At 45.7% G+C, this 13,115-nt stretch overlaps 1 protein-coding gene across 4 annotated transcripts in view; it reads left to right on the forward strand.

Moving 5' to 3' along the window:
• TMEM132E (transmembrane protein 132E) overlaps window positions 1-13,115 on the forward strand; it is a 1,031,163-nt gene that overhangs the window by 474,312 nt on the left and 543,736 nt on the right. Inside the window, exon 1 of one of the 4 annotated variants that reach the window (XM_085649651.1) lies at window positions 1,755-1,841. The exons of the other annotated variants lie outside the window; for them this stretch is intronic. Within the exon in view, the coding sequence (XP_085505777.1) occupies window positions 1,802-1,841 (40 nt within the window). The 5' untranslated portion in view covers window positions 1,755-1,801. Of the gene's footprint in view, window positions 1-1,754; window positions 1,842-13,115 lie in introns of those variants that run through there. 4 annotated transcript variants of the gene reach the window in all.

Consider the following 13,115-nt stretch of genomic DNA (forward strand, 5'->3'; position numbering starts at 1 on the left):
TATGTGATGTATCGGGCCGCAGTGCGCGGAACGAACCACAATTGACTCTTCATATGTGTGTAAAAAGCCTCTTTATTGAAGTCATGGTGCACCTCTCAAAACATAACCGTGGCCTTTGCCTCACAAAACTATAACTAACTATACAAACTTCATCTACGTATCCTCCTCCCCTCACCCCTAAGGTTTCCCCAAACACAATTGCAATTTATTTAACAGACCCCAACTTGATCAATAACTCACCCCTTTAACCCCTTCAGTGCCCATGACGAGATGGTCTCGTCATGGGCCGCGGTTGCGCTGTGCCCATGACGAGACCATCTCGTCATGAACCCCGCCCGCTAATACAAAGCGCGGCACAGGGCGGGGAAAGGGCGGGGCATGCAAGGGGTTAAAACCTTGTAACCTCTTCTCAACCTGTCTAAAGATCTATCTACTCGATCACTAACTGTTAACCCTTTAAACCCTGTAACCACTTATCTACCTGTCTAAAGATATATCTACAAAGTATAACCTATCCTAACCTCCTTACCTGCTTGTCCACAGCCATAAACTGAAACAGTAAAAACTGGGCACTCTCTTGCTTCAAGCGACAACCAAAGTACATATCATTTGACCCTTGATGCACCTGTACCCTAGACATGCCAGCTAAAATTATAACATAGAAAACTGAAACCCCCCTTTCCCTACCCCTTAAAAATGGGTGGGGAATAAACTTTTCCTACTCTGCTGTAAAACGGTAGCCGTGTCACCTTCCAAAATGGTGACACGGTTCCCGAAAATGGCCGCATATGTACCCCCGTCCCCAGTCCAAAGAAAGCCCAAGCCGAGCCCAATTGGGCTCAGACCTCACCACCTGGCCCATAAACCCTGGGGGTGCGAGCATCCCTGCCGGTCAGCCACCCCCCCTCCCCCTCCCCCCCCCGCTCCAATAGAATGTTCAAGAGTGCCTGGTTTGTATGAGTGACAGTTGGAATGAGTGGAACTGAGTAGCGCAAAACTTACCATCTCACCAGTTACCTGGAACTGACTGTAACTCAGTCTGAAGTTAGTCAGGTTATAAAACCTACATCTTTTATAACCCACGAGACTACATCCTTGATTGAAAGACTAGGGAAAACAGGCTTTGGTCTACAGCAGAAAATAAAAACCATAAATATGTAAATGTAATACAAACCGGTATTGATAGAATGATTCCTTCTTTGTCATGAGTTGTGTTTTTTCCCACAATTAACCCAAATTCATGTGAACATCGCGCACAATGTTCCCAAAATCACGCATCTCAATTAGCCAAATGGAGATTCTGGGAATCTGAATGCTGTTGCATCTCTTTTTCACGCTCCGGGGCTTCAATCCTGAAGTACCTCTTAGTGAGAGAGAAGCATAATTATGAAATGTGCCGTTTTTTTAATGTAAATAATGCTGCAAAGATTGCCTTTCCTTGCTGTATGATTAACCCTGCTGCATAATGTAGTCCATCGAGGTTACAAAACTCTAGCTTGCCCCCCCCCCCCCCCTCTCCTCCTTGGCACATTCAGAACACCCCCACAGCAGACAGTGAGCCGGCCGTAATGTCACGTTAGGCGCTTCTATCTTCGAGTTCCAGGGGGAGGAGTTCCGCTCGCGCTGTATTGCATTTGCAATAAGAAGCAGCTCCCCGATATTAGCGCGCGGAGACTCTTTTCTGCTGTTTATCCGCGAGGAGGGAGATTGCTTTTGTCTGAGTAGGACTGGCATTTCCTCCTCCGCAGCCTCTCTCTGCCTCGACGTCCAGTGGCTGCCAGATACTGCCGGCGGCGGCAGCATGAGCGAGAACGGATTTAGCTCCCCGGAGGCGGCGAAAGGTGCCGTTGTTTATTTTTAGTGATAAAACATTTCTCTTCTCGGGAATGAAAGTAAAGTACAAAAGCCAGGGCGTTTTGGAAGCTAGCCTTGGGATTTTGCGAGATTATTTTTTTCTCTAGCTGAACAAATATCTTTAAGGGGTAAACAAACACTGCTTGGCTAATTGGCTTTCGGACGGTGGCGGCGCGGCGCGGCGCTCGCCTGACAGAGCCGGAAAAGCAGGTGGCACAATCTGCCGGCGGGTCGGGGACGCAGTCAGCGTGAACCCCAGATCTGAAGCCGGGCCCGGACGTCGTTTCACAGCTGCCTCGCAGGGCTGCCGAGACCAGCTGACTTGGGCCTGCAGCCCCCTGCACCCCTCTCCCTCGCTGTCGACTGCAGCCCGGTACAGAGATCTTCAGAGGCGCAGGCAAAATTAGATTTTTCTGTTTGGGTACTCCATTTCTCTTAACAACAAGGCCTTTTTAGACGGGTTGTTCTAGTTCAACTGGGTTTTCTGTCTGTTTCTGGAAGCAGCGCAAAGCAGCCAGGGGCGTAACTACTAATAGTGCCCCTGTTGCAGTGGCACCGGGTCCCAGGAGGGTGAGAGGGGGCACTGAATTCCAATTATAGTTGATTTTCACTACCCAGCAAGGACCTATGGGGAGCCCTCTTTCTTCCTTGCATTAGGTAGGGCACATGGCGCTCTCGCTACGTCATTGCCTCACTGTCCTTAATATGGACTTGAAATAATTTCTCTTGGATGACGCTTGAAAAGAGGACGCCACCTCCAGGCCAGGAAACCTTTCACCAGAGGGAAGAGCCGCCAAACGTCCCAGTGTATGCTAGCAGCATGAGCCAGAGTCAGTGTGCATGCAGATAGGGTAGAGTTAGGCCAGGTGTGCACATGGCAGGTGAAATAGCGTCCGAGAGATGTCGGATTCGATGACCAAGATTAGGGTGTCCAAAGCAGAGTCACCCATTGGTGAACTAGGGCAAGAAATGTTATCTGACGACTAAATTTGAACTGTAGATGGGACCAGTTCTTAATTTGTAAAAAAAAATAAGTGTCGGTGTCCTTCTCGGAAGGCCACTGCAGCCTGCACCACCTATACCCTGCCAGCGCTGCCATTGGCAGTACCAACATAACACCTACCCATCGCAGTCCTATAACTGTGACGATTCAGACTATTTCAGGCCGCACAAAGCTATAATATTGGCATGAGAGGCTGGTATTATTCATTTTCATTGTATATTGACTTAATAAACACGGTTGTGCTCATCTCAGAATGAAAGAGACAGCGCCACCATGTGGTGGACTGTCACTAGATCCAGTGTTGATAATTAACTGCCGGTGCCAAGCACTGGAAACCACCGGCTCAAATTAAGCACTGGATGGATCGCTATGTCCTAGTACTTCTTCTTTCTTCACGTGGCTCACGTCTCATGTCTAGCAACTCATTAGAACAGTTCAACATTTTTTCAACTTTATCTTGAAGCGCTTTGTAAGAAGAAGGAACTTCTACACTGAATTCGCCACCACTGTGGATTTATTTATTTTGAGGACTTCCAAAGAACCTGCGGCTCCCTTTTCTTTTATTCCAGAACTCAGAAGGTGTTGGTAGTAAGAGTCTCCATCAAGCATGGATTGTGGAAATGTAGGGGAGTACTCACAGACTGCCTTTTGTTGTACATTTAGTGGTGCAGCCATACTACTACTTGAGTACTAGGAAGTGCTATTCACAAACCTATAAGTATAAATCTCCACCTCCACCCCTCCTATCTCTTCTACAGGGAGATACTCAGTCATGTAAGTTTACTACTTAGCAGTAAATGTGAGGGGGATCAGAGAAGTGGCTCGAAAAAGGGCATACTTATTGCTAAATGGGTCAGGTTTAGAGAGGTGTACGGCGGGGTTTAGGGAGGTGTTTAGGGAGGAGCATGCGCCCACCCACAAAAAAGTAAGCCCAATGCTATTCACAAACTGCACTTCTAAAGTTACTACAGCCAAAAAGGGACCAAAACAGTAGTAAATTATTCAAGTAAACTACTCCAGCTCAATCCACTTGTGTGAGGCTTGGGTAATTCCAGCACCACATAAGGCCAACCGCTGGTACTGCAAAACTCTCCCATAGAAAATAATGGAGGTAGGGACTTAAAATAAAACCCCATAAGAAACAATGTTAAATTATTTCAGATAGTTGAACTTATAAAGAAACCTAATTTAATGGTGAAAACATATTATTTTAATAATCCTTTTTGTTTAAAAATGAATGTAACATTATTTTTTGTTAAAATACAATTAAATTACTTTTAATTAATTCTACAAATCACTTTTTATAATTATCAGTGCTTAAAAAATATTATTGTTTTACCATAGGTACGCATTTAGTTTTTAATTTAAACTTCAGAATTTATTTAATTTAATATTTTTAACTTAATTAAAGATATAATTCACAATTAAGTTAATTATGCTGGATCATTTTTTACTTATGTTCTACATTTAAAATAAATGCACACAATTAATTTACATGAATATTTTAAATCAAAAATATTTTACTATATTTTTTCAAGCTAAATAATGTTTTTACCCGTCTCTATACTTTACTATAGGGAGACACAGTTGTGGCTGAGATCTTATATGGTAAAATATATGGAAAAGTAAAAAAGTCTGTTGAACTTGGAAAAAGTTTCGCTTCATGAAGACTCGGCCTGGTGTACTCTTTGCTTGCGTGTCCCTATCCCCCTTCATGATAACTATGCTTGGTGTACTGTTTCTTTGCTGCCATATCTATATCTCTTCATCATAACTCTGCATAGTATATGTATTCCTAGCTTGCGTGTCCGTATCTCCCCTTATGATAACTATGCCTGTTGTACTCTTCGTTTGCCGGCCTCTTCCTTTTTCTCTTTTTCACTAACTATGCTTGTTGTACTCTTTCTTTGCTGGCATTTCCCCACCCCCTTTCAAGATAGCTATGCTTGGTGCACTCTTTCCTGACATGCTGCTTTTCCATTCATGATAACTATTCCTGGTACACTCTTTGCTGGCAGGTCCCTATCCCCATTCATGCTAACTATCTTTGATGTATTCTGTGCCAGCGTGCCCCGATCCCAATTCATGCTAACTATGCCTAGTATAATCTTTGCTGATACAGTCCTAGTCCCCCTATATGATAACTTGTCTTGGTGTATTATTTGCAGTGAATTCCTATTCCATCTCAATGATAACTAAGCCTGGTATCTTCTTCCTCAATGTGTTTCTACCCCTCTGTATGATAACTCAGCTCTTCTCTCTTAGTTTGTCCCTATTTCCTTCAATGATAAGTTTGTCTGTGCTTTCTCGGCCTGTGTTCTTCATTCCTCCTTCATGGCCTCTGTGCCTGGTGTAGTCTTTGCCAGTGTATCACTACCCCCATCCATAATGACTATGTCAGGAATATATATTTTTGCTAGTGTGTTTATAGCAACCCTTTTTTATCCAATGTTTTATATAGCACACCTGCACCAAATGTGGTATTAGGGATGTCTTAAAAGAAACACAAAAGACGTACATCTGAACAGGCATAATTACACTTACAAGACGATTAGCAGTAACCACAGTGAAAACAAATCTTACAGCATCTTAGGACACAGTCAAGTAGCTAGAGAAAATTGTGGCATGTAAGGGTCAATTCGATTGATGTGGAACAGCAAATTCATTCAGCTAGAGGTAGATAAGGGGTATTTGTAGTATTTTCTAGATGTGAGAGGGTGACTTCCATTTTACTATCAAGTCGGAGGGTATTCCAGGGAGAGGATGTTGCCAGATAATGAAGAGGGTTTTAGCAGGCATGTCAGGAGCTATTGAAGGGTCTGGGACCACAAATTGAAACGGGCCCCACTAGGACAAGGAACAGCATCACAGTTTTCAGCAAAATGTTATGCAGAGGAAGAAAAACTATGGCAGACCCAGCATCTGGCGCCATCTGAAGGTGTTACAATTATTGGCTGAATCGTCTTTAAAAAATAAGGAAGGCATGGTTTAACAACTCGGTGAGTATGCCTGGTGTATGTATTCTTTGCTGGCGTGTTTCTAACTCCCACTCAGTGACTATGCCTGGTGTATTCTTTTCCGGTGTATTCCTATCCCCACTTCTTGGTGACTATGCCTGGTGTTGTCTTAGCTGGTGTGTTTCCATCTTCTCCTCCCTGACTGTATCTGGTGTATTCTTGTCTGGTGTCTTCCTATCCCCGCTCCTCAGTGAGTATGCCTGGTGTATGTATTCTTTGCTGGCGTGTTTCTAACTCCCACTCAGTGACTATGCCTGGTGTATTCTTGTCTGGTGTGTTCCTATCCCTACCTCCATGGGGACCCTGCCAGGTGTACTTGCCAGTGAGTCCCAGGATAGCTATACCTCGTGTGTACATATCCCTGTTTCATGATAACCGTGCCCGGTGGGTCTTGCCAGTGTTTGGGCCCCTCCACAAGAACTGTCCCTGCTGTGCTCTTTACCCGCGTGTTCCTGGTGCCCCTCTGTGACACCTATGCCTGCTGTATGCTGTGCCTTGTGCTCTTAACCCTTCGTGATAACGTCTCCCCCGGTGGTTGATATATAGTTTGGTGAGAAGATGCCTCGTGTGCCAGTGTAACTTTAATCGACGTAAGGTTGCAAACGCTTCATGAACTATGTCGCTTGAAGTCTTGTCCAAGCGATAGTGCCAGGCATTGCGTCTCGTGCAGACTGTTAGCACTGAGATACCGTTATACACATTGCCCCAAATGGCAAATGTTTTCCCAGTGGGTACCCTGAATATATGACAACGATCCATGTCTTTGGGGGCTATGTTGGCCACGCCAGTAGTGTATAGCATGTGCGCTCTTACCACTGGCACAGGGACAGGTGAAGTTCTGACTGGCTAATCGGTCAAGGCTACTGTCACTATTGGTTGAACGCATTGTTAATGCACGAACACTGTCTGGAGGCATGAGTATTGCCAAAGCAACTGTTAGGTTAGACTCCAAGCATTACCCAATAAATGCCCAAAGGAGGAAAGTTAAAGGCACAATAGCCATCCAGTGTTAGCGTGACTATTTACCGTAATGAATGTAAGAAGGGGGCATATCATAAGCAAACACGTTCTGGTCGGGACAGTTGGACTTTAATAATGACTAACTTTGGGGTATTAATAACGGTACAGTGAAAGTGACGGTGTATGAATCCTGCCACAATGACCGGTTAAGGGGCGTGTTGACTATCAACGTAGCTATTTGGCAGGGCCCCGCGGAATACTAATGGTGACTTTAAACGCCCATACTCTTTTAAACTCTTCTGCACAGAATTAAAGGGAAAGCCCCAGCGTGCCATGTGAAAGTATTTACTGTCGTTTACAAAAGTTACATCTAACTTTTATTTAGAGGAAAGTCATACCTTGTGAACCAAGAAATGGAGGTCGCCTTCGGGGCTACCATAATACTAGCAGCAGCATAGCAGCTTTCAGAACTGCAGGGCAAGGGAGCGTGACTGGTGACGCCATGGTGGCGAAGTGGCCCGCTCGTAAGATGGAAATGGTTCTCGTCTGGTGCCTTTTCAGTGTCCGCCCCTTCCCATCTGTTGAGAAGGTCTGTCCACGGCCCTCAAGGCGAGGTGACCCCGAGGGCCTACGTCCAGCCTGCAGGGGCCAGGACCAGGGAAGGCCACCCTGTTTACAGACACTCTGGGGGAATTGGTCCAAGCATCACATCCAGGTTTCTGTAATCGGATTTCTGTTTGATCTAGTAAACCGTGCTGTGTGCAGCTCCACATATCTGAGACCTCCCTGCTACAATACCATGCACTCTCACATGTACTGTACTAACCAGTTAGTGTTTAATTTGTGAAAAACATAAGTGCCAGGGCCCTAGTGAGGAGGCCACCGCAGCTTGCACCACACCTTGCCCCCAGCAGTGCTGGTAGTGACTGTATCAACACACCTAACCATCACACTCCTAAACGTGTGACAATTCAGGCTTTTAATATACAATAATGATGACTCATGCCTGCCGCTCAAGTTATTCTTAAAGCTATGGGTGGCAGCTATTAGTCATTTTAATGTATATTGATTTATTAAACAACTGTTTATTACAAAATTACACAAACAGCGCCACTATGTGGCAGGCTGCCATAGGTGCTGGTGTTAACAATAACGTGTTGTTGCCGAGCACCAGAAACCACCGGCTCAATTTAAGCACTGGTGGAGCCAAGTCTGAGTTTAACATTAAGAGCTCTTACGTGCTATGAGCTGAACATTAACATAGAGTACATCACACGGAAGGGACAGAAGGAGGGACACGGAGAGCAGAGAAGGGAGACCAACCAATGAAGTGAGAAAAAATGGAGACAGGATACCTTGAATCAATGCATGAGTTCCTCCTTTCCCACTAATAATCACACCCAACTCGTATTAATTTAATTCACCATATAGAAACTGAGTAAATGCATGGCATGGCTTCTTTAAGAGCACAAGACTAATCTCAATATCCAATAATAATAAAAACGAAAAAACTAACTCTGGGTACAGGAGTAGCATGCTACCTGGTGTAAAGTGCTACAATATCTCTTCCGGGGTAGGAAAAGCTATATACATGCAGTTACAATACAATATTTATCCACTAAGAAAGTAGGGGTACCCCAATTTAGATATAGGGAGAGCAATAGGGGAAAAGACCAGTCACAAAAATGAAAGTTTTGCTCTACCTGTCTGAATAATGATAAATAGACTAAATCTTACTGATATATGACCCTCAGAGTCGCTCTGGCTAGACCATTTGAGAGAGAGCACACCAAAAATACAATTGAAGATTACAATACAATATTTAAACTATCTGCCTCATACTAATTCTAATTCCTCAACACAGTGGTGGGGCAGTCAATAGTAGTTCATACAGATTGCATAATAATTTCGGTATACTTCTTGACACTCTCTCTCGCTCACACAAGACAGCGCTACCATGGGTCATGTCCACCACTCGGTACGGTACCAGTCCATGCCATTAAACCACCCATCACCAACCTAACAGGCTTGGAAAAATATAGAGCTCTGCCACGTGGCGCTGGCCAATGGATGACTTCAGTTTATTCCATCACTGTGGGTCCCAACTCGCTACATACTCTGACCGCTTGCGACATCTCACAATGGCAATCAGAGCTGCGATGATAGTAACAAGGTCCATCCCAGGAGCTCTCTGAGCCATGTCTCCCTCCAACCAATTCCTGCTCAGGACCATACATTTTTTACTTTAAACAACATTTCTCAGAATGGGCAACACAATGGAGTAACAAGCTCAGTGAACTATGAAAATAACAAAGACCATGCAGGTCCCGTAGAGCTGCTCAAAGGTGACTCTTTACTGAAAACCATAAACTGGGTGCCTGTCTCTCACACATCATCCTCCCCCACACTGCTAAGCGCTGCCTTCCATAACACGATAACTGCACCTCAGTGGTCATCACTCATAATATGGAAACACTTCCCACATAGGATCAAAACTAAGACAGCACCCTTCCACCCACACGGTGTAGTGTGCTTCTCATGTAGGCAAGTGCGTCAGCGCCCCACATATGGGTGGCGCATGGTATATAAATGTTACAATACAACCATGCCAAACGTGTCTTTGCTGATCCGTGTCATATCCATTCCTTGTGTTCGTTTTTGCCAGTGTATTCTTATGTATTCCTTTCGCACAATACCTTATTCTTCTGGGACCTCTTCCTTTTACCTTCTCTGGTGCTTTTGCATGACATTCATTGCTTCCTTTCCTTCTCCTTTACATGTTTCTCGTGAGCCAATAGGCGATTCTCGAGTTTCTCAAGTGCTGAAGATGTGCTCACCGTCTTCTGGAGTGTTCAGGTTGCCTCATTGTCCATGTGTGAAGAGCATTGTGTAGGGATGGGGAGCTGTCGGGCTTGCGGGGAAGTGGTCTTCATGCATGGTGGCTTCTTTACTGTGTATTCAGATGGTGGCCTTGAGCAATTGAAAAGCGCCTCTGGGCTTCTTGCTGACATTCTTCCTCGAGCATCAGTCCTACAGGACTGTCATTGTCTAGAATTGTGAAATGGATAAAGCCCCTGGAGCGGCGCTAGGGGTTCGTGTAGGGATGCGCTCCCTTCATTGTTGAGGATGAGGTGACCAACGCGCTCTTACCGTCACATACGGATCTGGTATCCCGATTGTAACTAAACAGATTGTGTTGGGCCCTGGGTAAATCTCTTGTGTGTGTGGAAATATAGATGAGGAGCTGGAGACATTTGAGCATGGAAGTGGTAGGCTCGCTGTTGCATTTCATATAAAGTAGGGGTGTGGGAAATTCGTGTAAATTGCTTTCAAGTTCATTACATGAAATTTCAGCAAAATTACAAGAATTGCAAAACCATCGTTTTGCACTATATCTTTGTGTGAAATGCACCATTGTGAAAATTTTTGACCAAAGGATTCATTTCGCTCCAAAAAAAGCACCAAAAATACAAAGGTAATGTGAACTGCCACCACTCGTGTTTCAGTCTCTCTGTATGTTTGCTGTAAAGTTTTACAGCAAATGGTACATCCGCAGTAAGTGTAATACGAAAATTAGGCAAATTATGGAGACTTAATTTAAATTTCACCCAAGCCTAATATAGAGTAGTTGGCTTATGTCAAGCCTGCCAAATTGCTATGCTGTCATTCACTTTACCAATAAGACCTGGACCCGTGAAGCGTTCTAAAGATCAACAGTGTCGGGCATGATGGAGAAGGTATTGGCACAAGCTGCGGGAGGGCGCAGGCCTGTGTAGAACAGTGCCAGTGCGTGTGGTTAACAGACCTTCTGCTACCATAAATGATGGCTGTCTCTTGGATAATTTGACCGGAGACCTAAAGCTGGGTTGGTAAGGGTATATATAGTGTTGAGTTTTATCTCATCTGTCAGAATTGAAGCAAGAATCTGAGTGTCGGTGGATCATGCCCTTCACGCTCTGGCACACTGAGCCCTGTCAGGGGCGGCTCCTCCGCTAAGGCGCAGGAGCGTCGCCCCACTGCTCTGTGAGCAGGTGAAAAAGGAAAAAATAAAATGATAATGCATTGTTGTTATCATTTTATCTTTCCATCCTTGCTCATCTGGTTAGGGGCGGGGCTGGTATGTGTCAGAGGAACAGGGGGAGGAGTGATGGCACTCTCATAAGTGTGCATGAATGTTTTGCAGTCAAGCATACTTTCCATGTTCTCCACCCAGGTAGCATTACAGCCTGGGTGGAGAACATGGCCAGGCTTCCACTCCCTCTCTGAGTGCCAAACCATGGCGCTCAGACCAATCACAATGCTGCTGTCAGCAGTGTTGTGATTGGCTAGGGGAGTCTGGAAGCCTGGGTGTTTCCTGTTCCTGCTCTGGAGTCCTGGAAGCAGGACTCCAGAGCAGAGCAGGACTTTTTTCTTTTCATTCCCTGCCCTGGTCCCTCCTTCCTCCTGCGACCTGCATCCCCCCCCTCCCCTCACCCCTCCACCGCCATTAGGTAGCAGACGCTACTAGCCCTGTTGGTGTATGTGAGAGGTGTGCAGGGCTACGTTTATTCAAAAGAAGAAGAGAAAACGTGCAAAAGTAAATTATGGAAGGGGTCCAAAATACACAGTAGCGCCTCGCACAGATAAGAGCGGTGAGACAGTGGGGGATTGGTGGAAGTCGACAGATGATGGGATTAATAATAATAAATTAATAAATAAAAACCACTTACCTTGTGCTCGCCGCATCGCCGACTCAGCGATGTGGCAATCGCAAGGTAAGTGATTTTATTTATTTGTTTTTTTATTTAATATTACTCATCCCGTCGTCTGTCGACTTCCACCACCCCACCTATGCCCTTCCCCACCATCCCATGCTCATACCTGTGCGAGCCGCTACTGAAAATACAAGGCCAGTTTCCAAGTACCTCTTGTATTGATTGTCCCAATTCCATTTTTGCCACTAATGACCTACCTCAGTATTGCCTCTTTGAAGAGACTTTCGTGGAACCTTACCACAGCCCTCGTCATACCCAGGCCTGTGTCAATGAGGAGCGATAAAGTAAATTTCTTGTACGATATGATGATCAAAGCTTAATCTCAAAGCAATGCACTCTACGACCCCCCACTCCCATGCTACACTTATAGACTGGAGTCTGTCCTTCCATCCTTTTGGCCAGCCTATCAGAGGCCTCCCGCAGTTCATTCTGACCAAAGCAAACAATCTGATGCCTTCCACTGGTGCAATCCAGGAAAGATGCCCCTGAAGAGGACCTTCTCAAGGTGTAGGACTCTGTTGATTAAACCATCACACTCTGCCTACTGTTCACGTCCAGCTGTTCTCCGCGGGAGCTGCTTCTCTCACCACCTCCCTCCTACAGGGATAATTTCGCCCAAAGGTGATCGACGTGCCTGTGATGTTGAAATGGGAGGGATGTCTGTGGCTTGTGGGCAGCTGCTCCTTCCTTGGATGCTGTGATGTTGGGACCTTGAAGAGTGGCAGACCTGCCAATCAATGTTAGCATCACAGACCATGCAGTGCGAGCGTCAACGGGAGGAGCATGAAAGCACAGCAGTCGCCGGGGGCCTTTGTGTTTGAATTCGTTGCAGCTGTAGACCTTCAATCGCGCCTTCAGCTCTGGGGCGCATAAACGAATACGCGGAAAAGTGTTTACAGCAAGATAGCTATTCCAGGGAGGCTTGATAAAGGTGGAACATGGCATAGCGCACTGATTCTACTCTTCGTAGGCTCAGGCAGACCGTATGCATTGGAAAAAGTGCGAAGAGAGACTGTTGGTCAGTTGTTGAAATAACTGCATAGTTCTATGAACCACCTTCCACCCCCAGACCCATCTCTCATCCCATTCCTCCCCTCCCACTCACTCACCTTTTATCCTAACTCACTTTACTCCACCACAAGTCACTTTCCCCTTGGTGACTCATCCTCCCCCACACTGAATTATTCTTCCTCTGCCCTGCATTTCCTTCCCCACCCTGACTCGCTGTAGCCACCCATTCTTGCCTTCCGCCCTCGTGACCCTGCTTCCTCCACTGGAAGGCAGCTCTCCACCGTGAGCCCCTCCCACCATCAAGTTTGGCTTTCTCCCAAAGTGACTCACCTTCTCCAATCCTGAACAAACTTCCAGCACCCCAGCCTGCCTCCCTGGACCCTTGCCCATTAGCTTCCACCCTTAGTGAGCCTTGCTTCACTCTTTTCTTCTAAACTCTGAGACAGGATTTATAGTCCCACCCTCTTCTCAGTGTATCAACCAATGGCATCAATCCTGCAGACAGTGATAAATATT

The sequence above is a fragment of the Triturus cristatus genome, chromosome 3_2, assembly GCF_964204655.1.
Source record: "Triturus cristatus chromosome 3_2, aTriCri1.1, whole genome shotgun sequence".
NCBI lineage: Eukaryota > Metazoa > Chordata > Amphibia > Caudata > Salamandridae > Triturus > Triturus cristatus.